General features: G+C 38.6%; 1 protein-coding gene across 2 annotated transcripts; it reads left to right on the plus strand.

The window, feature by feature from the left end:
* The first annotated feature begins 500 nt into the window (after positions 1–500).
* LOC115422982 (chemokine-like protein TAFA-1) lies at positions 501–19,691 on the plus strand. 2 transcript variants are annotated; one of them, XM_030139647.1, is made up of 6 exons: positions 501–1,565; positions 2,753–2,897; positions 15,781–15,921; positions 18,270–18,394; positions 18,571–18,655; positions 18,826–19,691. In XM_030139647.1, the coding sequence occupies exons 2-5, from the start codon at positions 2,756–2,758 to the stop codon at positions 18,601–18,603; spliced, it is 441 nt and encodes a 146-aa protein (XP_029995507.1). In that variant the 5' UTR covers positions 501–1,565; positions 2,753–2,755; the 3' UTR covers positions 18,604–18,655; positions 18,826–19,691. The 2 variants fall into 2 exon arrangements, with proteins under 2 accessions (XP_029995507.1, XP_029995506.1); XM_030139646.1 differs by having other exon boundaries at positions 504–1,565; positions 2,756–2,897.
* Positions 19,692–22,284: the final 2,593 nt, after the last annotated feature.

Genomic DNA, 22,284 nt, shown 5'->3' on the forward strand with positions numbered 1-22,284 from the left:
TTACATAATTCTCAAAATCCTCCCCAAGAAACAGATACATTCAGCACTAATGTCAGAGGCCAGTGTCAATGTGTCTTCTTACAATTAATCACTGCCCCATATTCAGGAACAATTGTTCTGTTCAGAACAACTCAGCAATTTACACTATTCGGCTTCTTCCTATATGTCCCAAATCCCCTATGTGCGGAGTTGACTCTGCCAAAGCCTCAGACATTAATGCTGTGTTGTAATGTGCCTACATCTTAAGCAGTTTCTTGCTGCTTTTCTCACTCGGGGTATTCTTTACTCCTTCCTGAACTGAGAATGCACCCTGTCTTCCAAGCATCAAAATAAAATGTGAAGTCTTTATACCATAGAGATGGCAGTGTGAGCTGCAGGCCTTGGGCATGTTCTGCATGCCAGTGATAAAAAACCCAGGCACAATTCAAAAAGTAGAGCTCACCATGGAGTTGAGGTGACGTGGAATAAAGAGAATGGAGCTGTTTCCTACACATTCAGATCGGTGATGATTTCCTCTAAATAACAGCACCTCCCTTTTCTTCGCCACGACCATCATTACACCTCCATCATGGACTGAAGAACTCCCCCTACTGTAAGTGAAGATTACCCTTACCTGAATGGACAGCCTTATTTCTGAACACGATCCCCTTTCAGTTTCCACTCAGCATGCGAAAACATGTTCTTTCCTTTTATTTTCTTTGAGACACCTTTCACTAACAACACCAAAACGAGCTGAAGAAAAATGGTTTAGTTCTCTCTGCACAAACTGCTTGTGCTCAGTCAGACACATCCTGACTTGTACTATTAAGCTTCTTGAAGTAAGTTTTTACCTTCTAAGCAACATGTTCTTAGTTCTCGTCTTAATGTTGGGCACTTACTTGCAGAGAAGACGCTGACAACAAAAAAGAAAAAGAATGAAAGGAACCATTGGCTCAGAAGATAAAAGAATCCATTCTAAATGTAAATAACTGTTAATCAGCTGGTCACGGCTGTGTGGATGCTGTCAGTTTGCCTAATTTGCATTTATCAGAAGCATATGATCAGGTAGAATCCCACCACGCCATCTAATCCAGAGGCGGTCTGGCTTTAAGACATGTGATACAGTCTTTACACTGAGCCAGGCTGCACGGGAACATTTGTTTCTCAGTGCTCGCTGAGGGGGACTCAGCAAGAGCCGCTGCTCAGAGGCTGCCTCTCACTGGAAGGATGCAGACGGTGAAAGAAGAGATTCCACTACAGTTAATTAAGGAGCACTCTGCACGTGCCTATAAACGCGAAGGGGCAAATGAATTCAGTGTCAGTGGAAACAGCTCCTCCAGGGAAAGCAGTGATATTTCAAAGGTGGAACTGAAACAGCTGTAAATCTATTTCCTGACTCCGACTTGACGGTCATTTTTGAATCACTGGACTGTTGCTATCAAAGTGTGAAGCAGGGAGGCAGAGTCACGGAGTTCCTTCCTCAAGCCAAATTCAGAGTTACTGGATGGGATCAACATGAGCAGAATTATGGATGGATTTATGCCACTGTGTTGAGATATTTATACAATCTGTCTTGGGTTGCTCAGGTAAGCTGTTTCTTTTTTCTTCTTTTTCCCTACTCTGACCAGTAAAAAAAAATAAATCTAGAGATTGGTGTATGATTCAGATATCCACATGAGGATGGAAAATCATAAATGTGACAGAAAATTAACATGAAATCTGCATAAAAAAGCATAATAGTGTGCACTGTCATACGCTGTCAAGACATATAACTATATAACAGAGATGAAATAATATTTATAATTTTCTTTTGCTTAGTATTGAATAGACAATAGATGTGTGTGAAAAGCAATCTCAACGCCAATCATGATAATGGGAGCCTGTCAGTATATGGACTGTAATTCCCATTGATATTTTTTCATTAACATCATGTGCAAGGTTTCATAAAAGTTTCACACAGTCTAATATCATCATAAATTATCACTTTGTTAGAGAAATCCAACCCTGTATATATTTATAAATTGTCTGGAAGGCTTATTAGTAATCTAAACATAATGGGGGACTTGCTTCTATTATTAAAATAAAACAATTTCAATATTTCTGTGGTGAAACATTTTGTTGTTTTTTTTTTTGGTTTTTTTTTTCCTTTCATAGATTCCCTTTCCCGCTCACCAGTTTCCCATGACCAGAAGCATTCCTCATTGTTGTTCTATTTTTTTTCTTATCTAAACAGCATGGTGAAACATTACAAGGCTTTTTGATTCCTATTACTGCTGTGTTGCTGTCACATTATTCTGACAGATACAGAAAAGCCTCGGCAGCCAGCTGCTTGTGAAATCTTATCTTTCTTAAGTTTGATTTTTTTGGGGGGGTTTGAGGCAGGAGAACAGCTCAGGAGTTGAAGGGAGTCAGCCTGTCAGGGGAAATCTCTGCTGCATGGAAAAACTCCCCAGGGATCACTCCACATTTGCTGCGTTGTGGCTCAGGGACAAGACAGGGCAAACTAGGAAGATGAACACTGAAGAAGTCATACTTATATAATGATGCTAATGAAAAATTCTGATGACTAAAACACTCCACAGACGGGGGGGTTAAGGCCAATTATAGACTGAAATGTTATACCCAAAATGATTATTCCTGCTTATTTATTTATTTTCACTCATGATTCTGCTTGTGTGTGCTAGGGGGGCTTGGGGGGGCGGGCAGGAGAGCTGGGGTCAGACGTCAGGAACATGATGTATTTTGCTTTGACTCCACCTCTACCGGTCCGCAGCAGATGTGTCCTGTCATGTCCTGGTTGCTCTGCCTGTGCCTCTGGGTCAGTGTGACTGCCATTCAGCTGTGTCAGGCCACTTTCTATGACACCATCCAACAGCATCATGGGACGAGGCCTGGACGGACCACCATTCACATGATTGGTGAGTCCGTCATCAGTACTTTTTTTTAAAAAATCCTGCTCTGGCTGCAACAAATGTTTTAAAAAGCATGTGCAAATGAGCAAAAAAAAAAAATGTTTGTTGTCATTGTCTGTTGAATATCAAACAAAGGAATCTCTGTTTATGCCTTTTAATGTGGTCACTGTAGCATGCTGGGTTTGGTTGCTTATGTATTTAATTAGACTGTCACAAGCTTTGCAAGGGAGAATACTTTCTTTCACTTTAATAGTTGTGCTCAGAGTATAGATCCATCTTTATTAAATGAAGTTGATATATGTTAAAATATATTAGCTCACACTCATAATCAGATTATTTAAGGAGCACAAAACAAAGTAGCTGGTGTTCATTCAGATTTGACCCTGACGACGTGAGAATTTCTCTGGTGAAGATCACACAGATACGCCGCGCCTTTGCATTTTCCTTCCTGAGCTATTACAGTTGATATTCATGCTACAATGCCTCCCCTCAATTTGATCTGTGCGATTGTGTTCCCTGTGAAATTGAACTGAATAGAATATGACTGAAAACACTGCGGTCAAACTTTTGTTTTCGTCAGGCGGATGTGAGCTATGGTTATGGTAAATAATTATGATCTCAGGATTCGACAGAGGAGAGGAAGCTGAATGCTGTCAGATCTTCAAAGGCAGAAGTAGCTGCATGGGTGTGCAGGTCCTTGGTGTCTGCTATTTCCTCTATGCGTCGGTACACCTCAAGCATATCAGCAAGGGGTCCTTTCAATAGTCTCAATACTGAGTGTCAGAAGACTTCCTGTTCCAACACCTTCAATTTGATAACTCACGTCTCATATGTGTTGCTATTAAGGGAGAAAAATGCAAAAAAAGACGTTAGACGCTAACAAATAAGATATCTTCTAGAAAGTGGTCTCATATCAACAAAGGGGGAAATGGAAATAATATTGCAAATATGCATTGAGATTACCTCTTTGGAGAAGACAAGTTCAAAGCGTGCAATTGGATTCCTTCAGGACCCTCTGCTGCTACAAGTGTAAATGCCCTGTCATTCCATTTACCGTAGTATGGCTAGTTTTCACTCCTGGATAAATGAGATGCCAGTTTTATGAGAGGAGGATGGGATGCCTGTCCGGATTGATTCTGACACTGGGACATTTGTTCTGCGCTGTGTGTTGTGTGCCTGTTGGATTGGTGGGCGGATTGGGGTTGACGGGTCATGAATTGGTGGCACGAAGGCCATTGGCTGCAGACCATTGGGCCAATCATTAAAGCCAGTGAAATGCCACGAGTTCACGGTGACTGGTATTACCGGAGGAAATCGAGATTACTGAGGCCGAGAGATCAGTTGTGTCCTTGCCAATACAAATTTAGATCTATGGGGAGATGTTTGGAAATCAAAGTCAATCACATGTAGCAACAATGACTTTGATAATAGCTTAATGGTGACCTGATCTTGAAAACCTAAATGAAAAATTTGTCGGGAATAGAAACACTTGTAGACTGACAAGACATGTAAGGCAGGGCGATTGCGAATTGGAAGCATGTCTCAGTAATAATTCCCTCTGACAGAGTATAAGCAACAATTGCACAGCTACATGTACATATTGGCAGCCTTATAGCGAAGAATGGTGTGTGTAGAAGTCCATTAGCAGAATGACCCTAGAGTAGCTGCTTGTGCATGCTCAGTGATTCGGACAAGGTGGCCTGCTTTCCACCCTCCAGCTCTACTTACAGATTACTGCCTGCCACTCTCTCAGATATGCTTTTGGCTGTTCTCTGCCTCCCTGGTGCAGGCGATGTTGCCCTCCGTGGTATGATTCATAAGGTGGTGTATTTATTTGGTGCAAAGAGCGTGAACGGTGCACAAAAGAGAACAGATTGTATTCTGTGAAGTGCAGGGCACAGAAGTTACTTTGTGGGTCATTCAATTCTTGACCCCTGCATGTGTTCATAGGAAGGAAGAATGAGTGAGAATTTTTCATCTCTGGAAAAAGACGCCTCACGTTGTATTTATTTTCAACTAATCGACCACAGAGGTATCCAAATTTGCTTTCCATCTGTGACAAATTCACGCTTTTTCACAAGTAATATCTCAGCTGTTGTATGGTATGTGGAGAAGGCTGAAATATATGCTTCAATGCGGAGAGATAGTGTGTTGAATGCGAAGAACATCGGTGGTAGAAACACTGGAGAAACAGCGCATTATGTGGAGGTGTTTGCAAAGTACGACAAAGAGCTGATAGTGGCTGCCTGAGGTGGCCTTGCTCCCTCATGAACTCACTCCCACCAATAATTGGCTTCGCAGGTCAAAATGCTCAAAAACTGAAAGGTCACTGATTCCTAATGTTGGGCATATGTACAACACTCTCTTATCCGCTGGTTCCTCTAAATGTGTATCTGCAAAAGAACATGCATTATGAGATAAGATATGCAGAACAGCTGAACTCAGGGATACAAGCAGAAGTAATTCACTTGTAAGTATCCACTGTATATTATAATTTATTCAGACTTTAGTCATAAATTCTTTACTCTGTGTGATATCCATTTCACTATGTTTCTTTCTCCTCACACTGATAAATTTCCATAGCATCTATACTTTGCTCATCTTCAATGCTCATCCCTCTCAGAGCCTCTTAAACATGCACCTTGTTTTGTTTTTTTTTTTCACCTGAATATAATTTAAATGTTAATGCCTTCAAATAAGTTTTTTTTGTATACTGTTTGGTACATTTTGTTTCTTTTCATGGGTAAAAAATACCATTTAAATCCCACATGTCTCCCTTTCATAAGCTTTAGTGAGGAGTAGGGGATCAGGGCTCTTTTTTTTTCCTCCAACAAAAGAAACCACTCGCTAGTAGAGCTCACAATGAAACAAACAGAAAAAATGGATTTTCGGCTGTCACAGACAAAGGTTGTATCCTCTATGCACTGTTTTAGACACTGACAATTTAATAGCCTTATATAATGCATCCTGGAGGCACATTATTTTGACATACATCTTCCTTCACCCCTCCTCTCAACCATGCTCTCACTAGTGTCATCCTGCTTCACTTGCAGTGCCAATGGGAAGTGGCGTGTAGCCTCAGCCTGAGGCCGCTGCACATCTGGAGCTCCACAAACTCACTTTGTCCTGATGTTGTAAATCTCTGATGTTGGACAGCCAATGACCGCTCTTGTAAAACCTTCTTAGAAACCCACCAAAATGGATTTCTTGTGCTTTAATGGCTCTGTTGTGATAAGTAGGCGATGCTTGTTCACATGCTGTTGGAATATATATTTTACCAGCAATAAACTACTTAAGGCATTTGCCTGGTTAGAAAGAAAAATATATTCCTAAGTAAATGAGTCTAAGGACAATCAGTGCCCTAATTATTACTGTATGCTCACAGCTACAAATAGGTTTTACATATTTCAGCATTTCTCATTTATTTCCTCTTTCAAGTTATGAATTATTCATAACATAGAGCTCTTCTAAGCTTGTGGATATTTGTTTAAACAGCATGTTTAATTGAAGTCTTTCAGCCCATTCTGTGCAGGGGCTATGGTTTGTGGTCACAACGCTTATATGCAAAATGAATTTCTGTGGCCCACAGCTTAATTAATTAGCCAGCCTTTTCTCTCTAAACACTGTGCCAGCTGTTTCTTGTCTTTGCCACCCTGCGAAAACTCCAAGCATTAATGAAAGAGGTGTTAGCAGCACACAAAGATTATGGTTGGAAACATATCACTATTGTCAGCACTTAATACCTCCTGTATGTGCATGTTCTAACTGTTAAGTGTCACCAAACTGTGATTGTATTATATTATAGTGCTTTACATATGCTGGATAAAACAGACAAAAATGATAAATCGTTGAATTATACAAATAGATCTGAAATTATTTGATGTAATTTCCATAAAGACCCAAACAGCCAATGGCGACCAAAATCATCTACTGATCTAAAATTTTTAATACTTGTTAGCCCACTAATCCTATTAATACATGAAACAATTGGTGTAAAATGCAGTTTATCATCTTTTCATGGTCATCAGACATGATCCGTTTGGACGTTCAGAGGCTCCGTAGTGAATGTGGAAACACAGTCATCTTCTACAACACTGATTCACCAGTAAAACCCATGGAGTTGGATCAGTGACAGCGGATGAAGACACTTGGTTCATGCTCAGTTATTGATATATTTGCAGAAAAAGTCAATTTTTCTTCAGTTTTCTCTGTTTCTGATGTAGTAACCCTCAACTTTAATCTGAGCTTTTATAAACATTTACATAATCAGTAAATTAAATATAGGAAAAAATCTGATTTTCACTCAAAAAACTGAAAATATGGAGGATAATATTAGACTAAATGAACTGACACAAAAGTAACCCTGGATCTCTATGGGTTAAGCAGAAATTTAACAGTTTATTTTCTTTGGCTAATGGTTCTTGCAGTCACGGTAAATTGCTTTGACCATGTTTGATCCAAGATCCATAGTTTGCCTGTGCTTGTTTTGCAGGCAAGAAAATTGTATAAATGTATTGTTGTGACATATGACTATGCTGAAACCCTGAGTCTTGATAAAAGGGTCTTTGGTGCTTTACTTTAATCCAGAAATAGTCTGAAACACGGGCAGACTTTACAAATATTGCTCTGTTTTATTATGTGCAAAACAGAATGATAGCATTTTAAATATATGAAGTAAATGAGTGGCTTCTTAGGCATTCATTTATTAATTTTTCACCTTAATTGATGTGTAAGGATGATGTTAGGTGTCATTAGTATGAAACTTTTATAACTCTGAATTGTGTGTCTCCATAATATTCTTTCCCTGGGCTCCTCTGTGCACCATATCTGCTGTTTGTTCATTTTCACCCCTGATTCACTCCATTTAGAGTGCCACCTTTAAACCTTGACTGCTTGTGACTTCTCCCACTGAGTTAGAGAATAACAGAATAAATGTTGTGCCAGAGACAGTCACATCACTTCATATTACTTCAAAAAACAACAATCCATCCACTTTTATCTTTTGTTCCATGACAGAGAAGCACAACATGCAACCACAATAGAAAGCATCTCACCATCACTGCACTTCACAGTAATTGTTGATGCCAGCAGTTGTACAATCCTGTGAGGAATGTGTTCACTCATGTACATCATTCGTTCTTAATTCAACATGTTACTTTATGAAACTTCCACTTTTGTTAAATTAATGAACGTGTGTCAGACCTTTTTTTCTTACATGAACCAAGATTTGTTCCTTGAAACTTCTGCAAATAGTATGTTCTGTGCCTAGGTAAAAGGCGAGCCGTGGTGACTATTTTGCCTGTTAGTCCATATAAAATGTAGTGTATAGGGTTTTTTTGAAGGGTGGTTTGTCACAGGATGTTTTTCTCTTGGTTTGTCAAGGTGTGGCTTTCCTCAGGCTCTCTGTGCTCTTTAGATGATGAACAGGGTTTTGTCACATTACTTTTGGCCATTTGCAGGGGAATTTAGATGTGATTCTGAACATTTCGTGACCCAGTTGTTACAGGTTTTGTTCACTAAATAGAGTTAGAACTGAACTATTTACTCTTGCATCCTTTGTGACAATGCTCAGACAGTGTCACAATAAATGCATCCCCGCTTTGACAGTATGTTTTCACAAATATAGAATTTTTATTTTATATTGTTGACTTTACTATGCCGTTTGTATATAATAGCTGCTTTATTTTATTTTTTTCTATACATAGAGTTAAGTTTATTCCTTTCTTTAGTCGAGTTTGGTTGTTATTTCAGTTGTGTGACGGAAACTCACAAAGAATTTTGCCACTCAGTGTAACCACTGCTGTGTGTATGACTATAAACTTCTTAAATCTTGAACACTTGCATTAATTTTTCAGCTACATCGTGTATTGATGGTGTTAGAGTCAGGCCGCTGCATCATTTCCTCTCCCACACATCTCAAAGATTCTCAATGGAGTTCAGGTCTGGACTGTGGCAGCCAATCCATGTGTGAAAATAATGGTTCATGAACCTGAACCGCTCTTTCAAGAAGCTGATGAGCCCAATGAATCCTGGCATTGTCCAATCTTTATGTTCTTGAGCAAAATGATGATTCTTTAAGAAATGAGAAGCTGTAATTATCCAAAGGGTGGTCTTACCAATGTGTGCATATCTAAGATAATAAATTATTGCATGTAACACCTCACTAGTACAAACTGTGTTTTAGTGTGAAAGGTAAACCTAGCATAGTTTATGTATCCTCTGTATTATATATAATGGTGCAAACAGCATCTCTTATACTCATTTTTGATTTTCTCAATGAAAGAAATGCTTCTTGCACAATGGGAATTATGCTCCAAAGATCATTTCATATGGCATCGCCCTTTGTGGTTCCACTAGCCTATTTTAAATGCTTGGCAGGAATATGAAATTCATTATCATTACTTAGACCTCATTAAACTGAAAAGAAGCATCTCAACTTACTAATTGGTTCCAAGGGGGAGGGTAGTATGAGAAATAAGCAAAGTAATTAATATTGGGTTTATCAGGCTCTATTGCAGATTTCAGGTTTTTCCTGCTCTAATATCTCCTTGGTGTGCTATAAGTCTTCTAGCATATTTACACTACAGATCCAATTACCTTTTCTAAAGAGTCTGGAATGAACGTGTGTGAAAATAGGGGACAAAAGTGCAATAATACACTTCTGTAAAAATGAGAATAATGATGGAAAGATTGACTGAAACATTTTAGTTCAGATGGTGATATTAAATTGCAATAAAAACCACAAATGAATAAGGTTTCTATCACAGGCTGACTCTGCTGTATATGCTGTCATTTAACAAAAGTCAATGAGACTGTAAGACAAATGACACATTGAAGCAAGATGTATAGGAGCTGAAATATTGCGCTTTACATCAACATCTGTTTGATATCTTCATTAAAGACACTAAGATGTGTGTAAAATGTTTATCATGTGACACAGTGTGCTCCATTGTGCGATACTGAATAAGTTAAGAACATCAGATGTAATGTCTTGCCTTATCATCTAGAAGGTCTTGCATAATTGTTGCTACCAACCTTTCAGAGTACATGTCATACAGCTTGAAAGGTCATTTAGCCATTGTATTATGCATTATTACACAGTTTACTCGTAGCAGGCACATTGGCACCCTGCTCAGACAGTCTGCCCAGCAGTGAGAGGGCTTGCAGTCACATCACAGGCAAGCAGCTGTTCTCTAAAGGTTCTCTGACTCTATCTCTGTTTCCTTTTTTCCCTTATTGAATGTAACTCTTTCATCAGAGCAGGCGATCTAAAAATACGAAATACCAGTTCTGGACATTTGCCAGTCAGGGAAAGAGCTAGATAGAAGGACAGGCACAGCTTGACATTTAAAAATAAATGACATTGCACTGACAGAAGACATATTTCTACATTGTAATTTGTCTGTTTGCCCATTTTCAAAAAACTCAGCAGTGAATGTGTCACCCAAGCAGAGAGTTCCTTTGTTGATATGTGTTTAATGGACATGAAAGCTGCTGTGTGCTTTCTGTCGCACACTGCATCTTGTCATGCTCAACAAAAACCAAAAACCAAATAATAACCAGAGGCGGTTTTTATGTATGTGCGTGTCCTACTCGTCGAAAGTCAGAGTAACATTTAATGACCTTGATCGGTACCAGTTTTGCAGAATCTCGGGCCTGTGTTGTGTGTGACAACAGAGAATAGAGGCTTTGGAGCTCAGATGCAAATAAAAAAAACTATGGCCCTATTCACCGCTTCCTCTCTTCCATGCAGTTTTCATGCATCTTAAAACAACACCAGCTCTGCTCTCTGTGTAGTCATTTTGCATTTCAATAAAGTATCACCCATCTTTGACTCGCTGCACAGGACCAATTCTATGGCCTTCTTCTGTGATATGCTGTCAAAACCACCAGCCATATTTCATGAATTTCTATGCTTTTTATTTGTCATGGACAGTGCTTTTTTCAAAGTAGAAATTGGTACTTTTCTTTGCTTGTAAATTGTTTTGATTCTCCTTTCTTGCAAGCACATGTACCCACTTTCCTAAACACACATGTTAAAACACCCAAACTTGGTACACACTCATGCATTCAAAAGGAAATCTATTTTGTTAAGAACAGAACTGTTCATGTGTTAAGTATCCGATGCTGTTCCAATGCATTGCTAATTCTCAAAAGATTTTAAAGTCTTAAATTTACCGAAGCATTCCTGATAGTTAGACACCAATACCACCGCACCGATTTCTCTATTTTTCTCAGCTTCGAAACAAATTTGTCTTGCAGTTTATTGAGCAATATGTCACTCACTTTCACCCCAGCATTTATGTCTAGAATAACAACAGTACTACAGGGACTTCAGATGTTTTCACAGAAGGCACGGAAAAAATAGTCACTCAATTTGACACCATGCAGTCACATGTTTTGTGCCTCTCACTGTCTTCCATCTGCATTAATTTGACATTCTCTAATCTGGTTTTCCCATTTCCTGTCAGCAACAAAACTGCTGTAGCCTGCTGACTTGGTTGTCTGCAGAGAGCATGCACAGAAAAAAGTGAAGCCTATTATGGGTCACCTTGGATGCTTTCCCATTAAAAGGTGACAGGCATGCTGCTCTAAAACATGGACTGCTGTGGTTTGGAAAATCAAGGCCCGCTGTCTCTTGTAAATGGCTTTTAAGTGACAAAATAATTAACTACAGGTATAATGTGGACTTTGAGTTTGCAGAGATACCGTATTGAAATGTCACTAAATTACCGAGATATATCATCATGGAGCACTTAAAAGTGTGTGTGAGCATGTGTGCCTGAAACACAGTGTACACAGAGTGTCACTTGCTGCCAATCATGAGGATCCAAAACCCCAGGAGACAGACTGGTTACCTGCTAAATTGAGTCCCTTAGGCTTTCCATTTGGTTTTTAGATGGAGTGTAACATTGACTACTCTTGTTGCTCTCCCCTCCGTCACACGCCATATTCATTAAATGCACAGTAGATTATTAACATTCATCTAAATCATAGTCCTTCTATAAACTGCACATATATTTTCTACATCTACACGAGTCCTGCACACTGTTGAACGCTTGGAACAGATGGTAACACAGTGTTACCATTCTGACGGTATACTTGCTATCAGCCTCTCCAGAGACAACCACACAGTCTGGGCTCATTACAGTAGACAGCAAGTCATTGCATACTTATTGCATGGTGACATTTCTATTGAGATAGACTGACCATTTTCCCGTGCGCGATGCCTGTTTCATCACATTTGAAAGACCATTTACCAGTCCCATATGGACTCCGCACACATTCATTAAGGAGGCAGAATGCAGATTCACAGAAATTTTGAATCTGTATTACGTGTTCATGTCATGCATGATTTGACAGCATTTGCCTTCATCCTGGCTTGCTGTCCATAACTCATCAGATTTTGATGTGGTGTTGTTAGCTTCCAGTGTGACTCATTGTACCAGAGCCTGTCGACTCAACAGCGCTCACTCTTCATCCTGCAGCTGAGACACTGCCAATGCCAGGTGTTGTCATTTGTGTAGATAACTGCTATAGCTAAGTGGTTTGATATATTTTGGCTTCATAAAAGTGAACAAAGATTTGTATGTGAGAAGTAGTGTATGGAGGCAAAGGGTTTATCACACTGCTCAAACGCCATTTCATTGACACTGTTAAATTTATTTGGGTGTTAACGGACTAATATTTCTAGAATTATAGACATTAAAGGTGCAGTTTGACTCAGGAGAGACAGAAAGAGGATGTGTCTGAGATCACCATGTACATGTAGTGTAAACATTTCACACTCAGGCAATTTCTATGCAAAGAGAAACAAAATTAGCTATTTAAACCGAAGCCAAAAAGCAAAAATGTGTAATTATGTTTTCCTGACTAGAAAATAATCAGTTGTAGAAGAGATTAAAGTCAACAGACTTCTGCTGCTACAAACAGTGACATGACACAGGCCAAGTATTTAGGATAAAGGGCATTAATGAATTAATTTACTGCTGATTTTATTAAGAAAATATTTGAATTGTTAATAATATCTATGCATAGAAATTAGGAAAGTAATTAAAAACTTTGCTTATGATACTTTTTAAGAACATGCAAGGCAGATTTTCCAATAAAATTATGGGAGAGGTGTAATTTCTGATCATTTCTAAAAAGGGGATAGAGTATTTGTAACAGCAGAATTAATAAGGGTGCTTAGTCCGTTTGGTCAGAGAAAAGAAGGAAGAGTGTAACTGTGAATATAACACATATTCGTTGCTCTCATGGGGAATATTTTTGTTTCTGCTGCAGAAACACTGCAAAAATAATAATAAAAAGAACTAACACAACACAAAGAAGACACAATCTATTTAAAAAGAATAAGATCAAACCACAGCCTGAAACAAAGGTCTGACTTTTTCATCTATTTCAGACCTAAAAATCTGAGTCATGCCCTGTTGAGGTGCAGGTTGTAGGTGGCCACCTCGTCTCCTGACAGCATCTCTTTCTTGACTCGGAGTAATGAAGAGGCAGGAGCACAGAACATGGCAAAAAAACAGGGCAGTTCCAGTTGAGACTCTCTGCTTCTGTATGACCTCTGACACAAAGAATGACAATTTCTATGTGACCCTTGTTCCCTATCAATCAAAATGTTGGTGGAGAGAAAACACCAGCTCACACACACTGACACACACTCGCACACACACTCTCCCTGAGGCTGTTTGTCATTTGGGAGACTGACTTTTTTCATCGTCACTGATAATGGAGGAAAATGGAAATAGAGAAAACAATTATACCCTTGCATGGCTCCATCCCTCACCTGATGAGAGCGTTCATCTCCAGCCATGTTACTCTTCGTTTCCTTCTGAAATATTTATAATGCAAAGATGGGGTTTCAAAGCATGCAGCGTGTTGTACTTGCAGGCTGAAACCATGGGTGACGTTGAAGAGCGTTCGTTAGTGTTGCATTGCTTTTGTTTAAAGGTACCCAGTACACCTGCCAGCTGGAAATACCACACTGATTTGCATTTTTATTTGATTTTAATGTATTCTTCGGAGGTGATGATTTCCAAATATAGAGTATGCCAATTCGTTGCTTTGTTTGCTTGCAACAAGCAACGCAAGTTAATTCTGTTGAGTAGTGTGTTTTTAATAGATCAAAGAGGAAATCTGGGGCTGTCTTATGCAATTAAGGAGATGCATTAAGAAGAACAAACCCCTGTGGGCTGTTGTTTTCAAATGATGCCCCACTGCTTCCACTGGTACATCACGATTAACGTTGTGCAGACATGCCCTTTTGTTGAGTGCATCAGACAGCAGGCAACATTCTCCCAGACCGCGTACAAGATCCGGATATTTTTTTCAGTTAAACCAAAGGCTGTTGATGTTCTCTGAATTACAGAGCTGGGAGTTGTGATAACCCAAAGAAACTCAACAGATTCGGCATCACAGAGAAAAAAACACACCTCCAAATAATCTTTCTTTTTGAGCTAAATTTGACAATTAACTTATAGTCCTCCAATTAACACCTCACAACTTGACATTAGTTCTTGTGATTTGCTCCACAGCATGCACAAGTTTTTCTGTTTTGTTTTGTTTTTTTTTTTTCTTTTTTTTTTGTTGTATATACTGTACACCCAATTAGCAGTATCACATATTGAATCTGTGGCAAAGTATATCACTGTCTAATGCTGATTTCTGCTGCATCTTTATGTGCATAAGCCTGTATCCTTAACCCTGCCAGGAGCTCATATGATGGCTTTATTACATCAGAATACAAGCAGAGATCTGTCTTTTCTCTCTGATTATAAGCTACTTTAGGTCTTACTTGGGCTTTGACTTGAAAGTTTGGGTTTTACACATTTGTAAATTCCTAAATTTTATCTCTGTGTAATAGAGAGGTTTCTACAATGTGAAACAAATCTGAAAATTGCCAAATGATCCGTTAGGATTTGGGATTTAAATATGCATAATAGCAAATAGTCATCTTTTTCAGATTCACTTTAAAATGCATTAGGATTAAATTATGATGACTGAAGTGCAGTGATTCAGTCCCGTTTGCTGCTTAACTTCAGTTTTTCTGTGAACACACTGCGCATGGATGCATTTCTTCTTCTGAGAAAGTGCTCAGCCTCAGAAGGGTCTCTCAACCCAAAATATTCAAATGTAGTAAAATGATATATGCAAATCTAACCATGACACATTTCACAAACCCACAGCTCATTGTCAAACATTACTTCAAATCACTTTCCTGGCAATATACCAGATACATTTTTCCTCTCTCTCCTCTTTCTCTCTACAACCCCCTTGATCTTCTGTCATGCTGACGGGTATAATTGTCAGATGGTCCTTTGCTGCACAGCTCTCATATGTGGAGAGTCTGAACGCAGTGGGTGGGAGAGGCCAGGGGCTGAGGTGGGTCGCGTCCGCTCGGCCTGGTCCTCTCATCCTTTAGGGCACAGTCAGTAGTTTGGTGATAATTGCGTGGTGGAGCTGGTGTTCATATTCATAACCCTGAAGCAGGCCTCTCCTCCTGCTAATAGATGAGTTTTTCCTGTTTGCTCTTGAACACAGTTTTACATTCAACAAGCTGCAGGGCCATTTTTCACTAAGGCATTTTAATAATTATTCTTGTTTACACTAAACTCCTTGTATGTTTCATAGTTTAAAACCGTGAATATAATAGATTCAGTAATGCAAACATTGTAGATTATCTCGTATCTTGTGCTTACAAGACATTAGCATCAAAATGTGTTTCTATGTATTCTAATTCATAACAATAAACCATGAACGTGACATTGTATATTTAGTTTGCCCAGTAAGGTGTTTAGACATTGGCTGAAAGCAAAACAGGCTCTATTAGAACACGCCTGAGATGTTGACTTAATGTAGTTTGTTGTCTGTTTTTCCTTATCAGAGGGAGGTACATGTGAAGTAATTGCTGCTCACAGGTGCTGTAATAAGAATCGCATTGAGGAGCGGTCACAGACTGTCAAGTGTTCTTGCCTGCCAGGAAAGGTAGCTGGAACCACCAGAAACCGCCCCTCATGTGTCGACGGTGAGTTTTAAAGCAGACAAAGGATGACAAGAACTTATTTTACATGGGTGCTTCTGTGAAACTGGATTCATTTTGGTATCTGGCATTTTACCAGCTTTTTAGACCCAATAATAAAAGGTGTGTTTAAACATATTTCCCCCCAGGATGTACCTAATGATGGCCTCAGATAAATGCAAAAAAATTAAACTCTTGCTCTGAGCCATCCCAAAATTAATGAATTTTTGATCAAATATTGGGACCAAAATTAGGACAGGAAAAGCTACCAAAGTGTTAGTGCATTTTATCTGGAAAACATGGCTGTAATTGGTCTTATATACCGCTATAAATCAAGACACTGTGTTAAATTTGATGATCCTAGTGGTTTTTCTAATCCAGACGTGGGTTTTTCATGAATCGGCAGTCTCATTCCAGGTTTTGTGTGTAACCCATCGTGTCCACTTGTGTTACATGCAGAACCTGCCCATTTAACCCTTTCATGCATTAATTATGAGAACCTTACTTAAGATTTTTTTCTTGAGTGTTTTTATTCCTCCATAAGCATGAAAAAAACAACGTGATCAAGTTTGTTTGTTTGTTTTTTTCATAGAGTTACAAAAATGTCCATGCATTTAACTTTTGAAATAAAGATACATGTTTAATACCCAATATCAGAAAGTGAGATGAAAACAATGAAATAAAATAAAATCTGATGTTTTCTCACATTTTAACATATTCTAATGCTAGTTATTACTATTTTCATGGAGATCATATGAAAAAAAAAAATATATATATATAACAAATAACAATTAATTCATGCTGAAACATGTTAGTGCAGATCAGGTTTATCCAGAACAGCAAAGTTTCAGTAATGGTCTGAATGTCAGTGTATGGGATGATACATTAGTGTCCATTGTGTTGGCTGATATGGAACTAAAACAACAAAACCCATAAATATACAAGAGAACAGCTGGAGAATAACTGTCCGCTGGAGTGACCACTATGCATGAAAGGGTTAAACAAATAAATCACAAATGATTTTGCAACAGCAGTCATTTTTGTGAAACACTCTGTCTTGCATAATTAGTTCAATTCCCAAAATGTACCTGTGAGAGAATAAGGAGGTATTTTGTCTCCTTTCGACTGTGTTACATATGGATTTTTTTGGATTAAATATCTCAGTAAGTATTTATTTTTAAAATAGGCCCAAAGTGCTTCCAAACTTGCTTCATAACATTAGTCTACATCTGGTTTGAATTTTTAGCCCCCTCTGTTCTGTTTTTAGGGACCAGTGTCATAGAAGCACCCACATAGTGTTGCACTGAGGTTGCATGAGGAGAAAGAAAAATGCATGAAGATTCCTCTGCACGACCAAAGAAAAGTACATACAGTATTTTTCTCTTTAACTCACCTGAGCATATTCTAAATTGCACGATTCTACCAAACTGCTACGTAGTGTAAAGATGCACAGGTTTGTACAAATAAAAGCTCCAGTCACCCAAGCATCGCCTTGTCCCAGATAAGATTAGCATTACTTGCGATAATGTCACATCCAAATTCTGCTGCTGACAGTTAGGAAAGTATCTGCAGGGAAAGGCTTTACTCCTGTATGTACTCAGTCAAACACAGCAGCGGAATGTAGCACACCTCAGGGAAGAGTGAAGAAGTAAAGAATAACAGAAAGTACAGTGGTGCAGACAAAATGGCTGTTGATTACATAGGCACCGTGTAGATATTTGATGGAGGTTTCATACATTTTCCTGCCAAACATCTACCACGCAGCCTCAATCCTTGTAAGGAATAAATTCGGTGCTCCGTTTGACACAACTAAAACACATATTGGCTTTAGGAAAACCTCTCACCTGCAGCTTTTATCTTAAATCCTTTTGCAAATATTACCGCAATCTCACAGCAGACCGGGAGAATTGGAGGTCTCTCAATGTCAGCTCTGACAGATTCTTTTCCTCTGTCACACATTACAAACCATTTACTGTCTACTTACCCTGTATTTAAGGCAATTTTCTCTCCTGAAGGCAGAAATGTGGTCTGCATTAAAGTCAAGTCACAGTCACACCTACCAATCTACTCAGTCAATGAAAAGTCTCAGTTCCACTCCTCGCATGCATGTAAAACTGCATCTAATAAAGAAGCCATATTGAATTAGCTGTCCATTTTGCACTGAAATGCGTTGTTTGAAGTATAAGCACCTGCTGCAGACAGCCAAGTTACTTACTGCACCTTTGACATTAAACATTCAATCATTTGGATTATAAACTCAAAACAGGAGGCCAGGCATTTCAGACCTTTCTCTCTGGTTTTTGCGCTTCTTACTTCTCACTATCTTACTTTTCTGTTGTCTTCATTGCCTGTAGCATCCATAGTAATTGGGAAGTGGTGGTGTGAGATGGAGCCTTGCCTAGAGGGGGAGGAATGCAAGACGTTGCCTGACAACTCGGGCTGGATGTGCTACGCCGGCAACAAGATCAAAACCACAAGGGTAAGATAACCTCTCTTGACCGCGGGAAACAGATATTACAGCAGAACAGTGGGCGAGAAATGTACAGCACTGTGACACAGACTGTGGCATCAACAAAACAGCATCGTTATTTGGATTGAATTTCACTGCAAAAGCATGATTTAACCCCTTGGTTTCCATCTTCTTTTCCTTGCTAGAACACTCAGCCATACACAACATCAACATATTAACACTGAGGATAGGACGCATGGGAACGCCTCTGGTGCAAAGGTTAATTTGCAGGTCAGCTTCGTCATACTAAGATGAATTAACTTCTCTCTCAAGAAGAACTATTATTAATGGAGTAATTGCTATGCTTTGTGAAGTGCATAACACAGTCTTCACACTTGGATTGTTAATTTCTGCTGTGTTTTTTTTTGTAATTCCGATTATGTTCTCCTTTCTCATTTCAGCACTGTCACAGGACCAATGATCACAAAGACAATGAACTTAATGTTGCTTTAAGAAATGTGAACACTTCTCAGATTAAAGTGTAAAAAGATGTAGAATACATAAAGCACATCCTGCTCAAGGCTGCTGAAAGTACAGACACTCCAAGCTGGCTGCGGGGGCTCTTCATCATAACCTTATAATGAACATATTCTCATCATTTCTTTCAAACTTCAAGATGGAACGTAAACGTGTCTGTGCGTCTGGATGTGAATAAGGACATCCTCGTCCTCAGACATCAGAAGACAGATATCTACAATGACGCAGGAAACAGAAGAGAAGCACATAAAAGGACTGGGGTTAGAAAGTACAGTAGTTAACAGCCCTCAGGTTTTATTCTTTCTTTTCAGTATATGAAGAAAAATATTGTACATAACTCGTTTGTCCTTTCTTGTGTACAATAATTTAACTTATGGTGATAGTGAAAAATGATCATTCAAGTCCTTGAATGCAGTCCTGATCTTCCCTGTTTCTATCCACAAAACCCAACATAGCCAAAGTTTGGAGAGTTCAAGGTCATGATTTCAAAGGATGCATTGTGAGGGACATGTTTTGCAAAAGTCCAGCTTGATGTGTGTCTTGATACTGTACATTTTACCATTTGTTTGTATGATACTTGTATGCCTTGATCACCTCTACAATGGCTTTACCAGTCGAACGTGTCAGCTACCCTGAAAATGATCGATTCACCAAAAATGTGATGCCAGTAGGTTGTTTTTCGATACTTGAAATGCCTTATTTGTGTCAAATCATTCAAATGATGATAGTGTACATATGAAGCCATCGACTGATATGTGCTAAAGTTTCATTAAAGTCATTGTTCCTGTAATTAATGGGATGTGAGTGCGTCTTTGCAGCTGCAAGTGCAAGTGTCAATTACAGGCACTTAGTCACTCAAATGGGAATTTAAGCATCTTTCAGCTAATTTTGAGTTTCATGTTTTGTGGTTTTAAGCACTCAAAGAACTAAACAGCTGCCAGACACCAAAAGCATCTACTGATCATTTGTCAATCCAATCAATATATTTAATTCATTCAGGTAAAATGCAGTTTCTCAGCTTTTCATTGGCATCACGTGAGATCCATTTAGATGTTCAGAAGCTCTGTAGTGAATGAGGAAATAATGTCATCTGATGCAGCATTGACTCACCGGTCAAACCTGTGCAGCTGGGCAAAAAACAGTGGTTATAGAATTGCTTGTTGTTATTCAGTTAATGATATATTTTGTGGAAAAAGTCACTTTTTCTTCAGTTTTTGTCTATTTTATATGTAATAACCTTTGAAATTTCGCTGAGGTTTTACTTGGTCAGTAAATTAATCCTTTAATCCCTTAGCCTAAAATGATCCGTCTGGACTTTTTTTTTTTTTTTTTTCTTATTTTTACTATAAAAAGGTTAGAAAATATGCTGTGAGTGAGTCCTTTTGCCCATTTTTCCAGCGCACTAACAGCTTTCAAAATCAGGTAGTCATTTACAATTTGCTGCATGTTATAATACTGCTAAAATGGCTTCTTCTCCAGCTTCTGGTACAGGCGTGAGTGGAACTACCATAATGACCCAATAAAGTCTATAAAGCGCAACATCTCAGGTTTCAGAAACCATTGGAATTTTTCCAATTGCACAAACAGTAAAAGAGTTACAGCCATCCAAACTGCATATGTGCAGGGTGTGTCAGCGATGACACGTCAGGTGTTAAAGAGTTAAGTGAAAGACAGCACATGCTTTTCACTGACAAAAGCAGAGATGTAGAGAAAAATTAATGTCACCACAAAAATAGTTCTTCTTCTTTAAAGGTTAATATATTTTATGGTTGTTGTTTTTTGTTTGTTTTTTTTACAAAGTAAGACATATTATGCTGAAAAAAAAGGTTTCACATCATCATGTTCATATGCATGTTTATGGGTTTCTGCCATTTTATTCACCTTAAATCACAAAGGAGGAGGTGATTAGGGAGGGTGGTGGACAAAGACACTGCAACATGAAATTCTGCTGCTTTTGATCCCAAATGGTGCAGGTGCAGCTCTGCTTCTGCACACTGATGTTACTATGGAACAAACATCATCTTCTCAATTCAAGTTCTTAGACAATAACAAAGTGTTTTGACAAAGAGAGTGGTGTAAAAATTCAATAAAAAAGCACAAAGGTAGCTCTGTTGCAATGGAACAATATATGAAGTTTCAGTTCTCGTCGATATAAGTTTTTTGTAGTGGATACACAAAATCCAGGACTTTGCCACCAGAGATTGGAACCTGTACTGTAGGTAGTGCAATAAAAGTGCTTTGGAGTTTGGAGAAGATGGTTCTTTGATCTAAATATTAATAAATATAATGAGTTTTTTTCCCACATTTTATCTTGTCTGTATTAAACCAAGTCCTGTGTCTTTCTCTAAACTTAACCAACTCCTATTAATGCCTGTAAACTGAACATGTTTAATAATGTTATTGTTTCTGAGGCTTACAGTTCTTATAATAACCTCATTCTATTCCCTTAAATGACTAAAGTACCATGAGCGGTTAAAACACTTCATTACACTGTACAACAGAGAGTTATTAATAACAAACACATTTCTGATAACAGACTCGGAAGATGGTTTCAAATCAATAAAATCATTTTAGATCAATATATTCTGATAAATTATAGGTCAAATTATTTATTGATAGCTGCGTAATAAGTGGAATACTGTATAGTGACTCAGTAATTACGATGAAATAAACCCAGACAATGTGATGACTTGATATGACTTGACATGATGTAATCTTTATTAATCTGAAGGGTTAATGACTGTCTCGCTGTACATTATCCCTTACATAGATATGCATGTGTCTAGAAAAGTATTCTGGCTCTCACATATTGAAATGAAATATATCCTTTGGCGTTTTGATTCCTGCTAATGTGATGATATGGTACCAGCCCAGGACCATCTGTCCTCAACTGATAAAGTTATAGACAAGCTGGTGAAAACAGATGTTAGGGAGTGAGATATTTCACCCAGGCACTGGTAGAGACCAACTAACAAGCTCACAATATTTTAGAGAATAAGTGTTATGTTAGCAGTTTTACAACCCCTAAGTGGCCAAAAGAAAAAATCAGTAATTGCATGATGTCCAAGTTATTACCTGCAGTCACTGTTGCTTTCTGTAAACAAAGGTGTATATACAACGAAGAGCAAGTCCACACAAGATGAATGGCTTTCATGGCCAGTCTGTGTATTTACAGCCCTGTGATACAGTATCACAGTGGGATGTTGGTCTTTGCTTTCACTGCCTCGGCCCCTTGGGAACGACTCCAGGAGGAGCTCTGGGTGACTGCTGGTGCTGTTAAGGGTGTCATCCATCTTATGGAAAAATGAAAGTTTGTCCTGGACCTTCCACTTGTTTTATTGTTTTCCAAGTCCTTTTATATTCTGTTTTGTGTGAAGCTCTTC

The sequence above is a fragment of the Sphaeramia orbicularis genome, chromosome 7, assembly GCF_902148855.1.
Source record: "Sphaeramia orbicularis chromosome 7, fSphaOr1.1, whole genome shotgun sequence".
In the NCBI taxonomy this organism is placed as follows: Eukaryota; Metazoa; Chordata; class Actinopteri; order Kurtiformes; family Apogonidae; genus Sphaeramia; species Sphaeramia orbicularis.

Bases quoted from the DNA above. Each gene is read 5' to 3' on its own strand.
- LOC115422982 (XM_030139647.1), top strand. From the start codon at position 2,756: ATGTGTCCTGTCATGTCCTGGTTGCTCTGCCTGTGCCTCTGGGTCAGT. The intron at 2,898-15,780 runs GTGAGTCCGTCA...TTTCCTTATCAG, and splicing joins GACCACCATTCACATGATTG to AGGGAGGTACATGTGAAGTA. The intron at 15,922-18,269 runs GTGAGTTTTAAA...CATTGCCTGTAG, and splicing joins CCGCCCCTCATGTGTCGACG to CATCCATAGTAATTGGGAAG.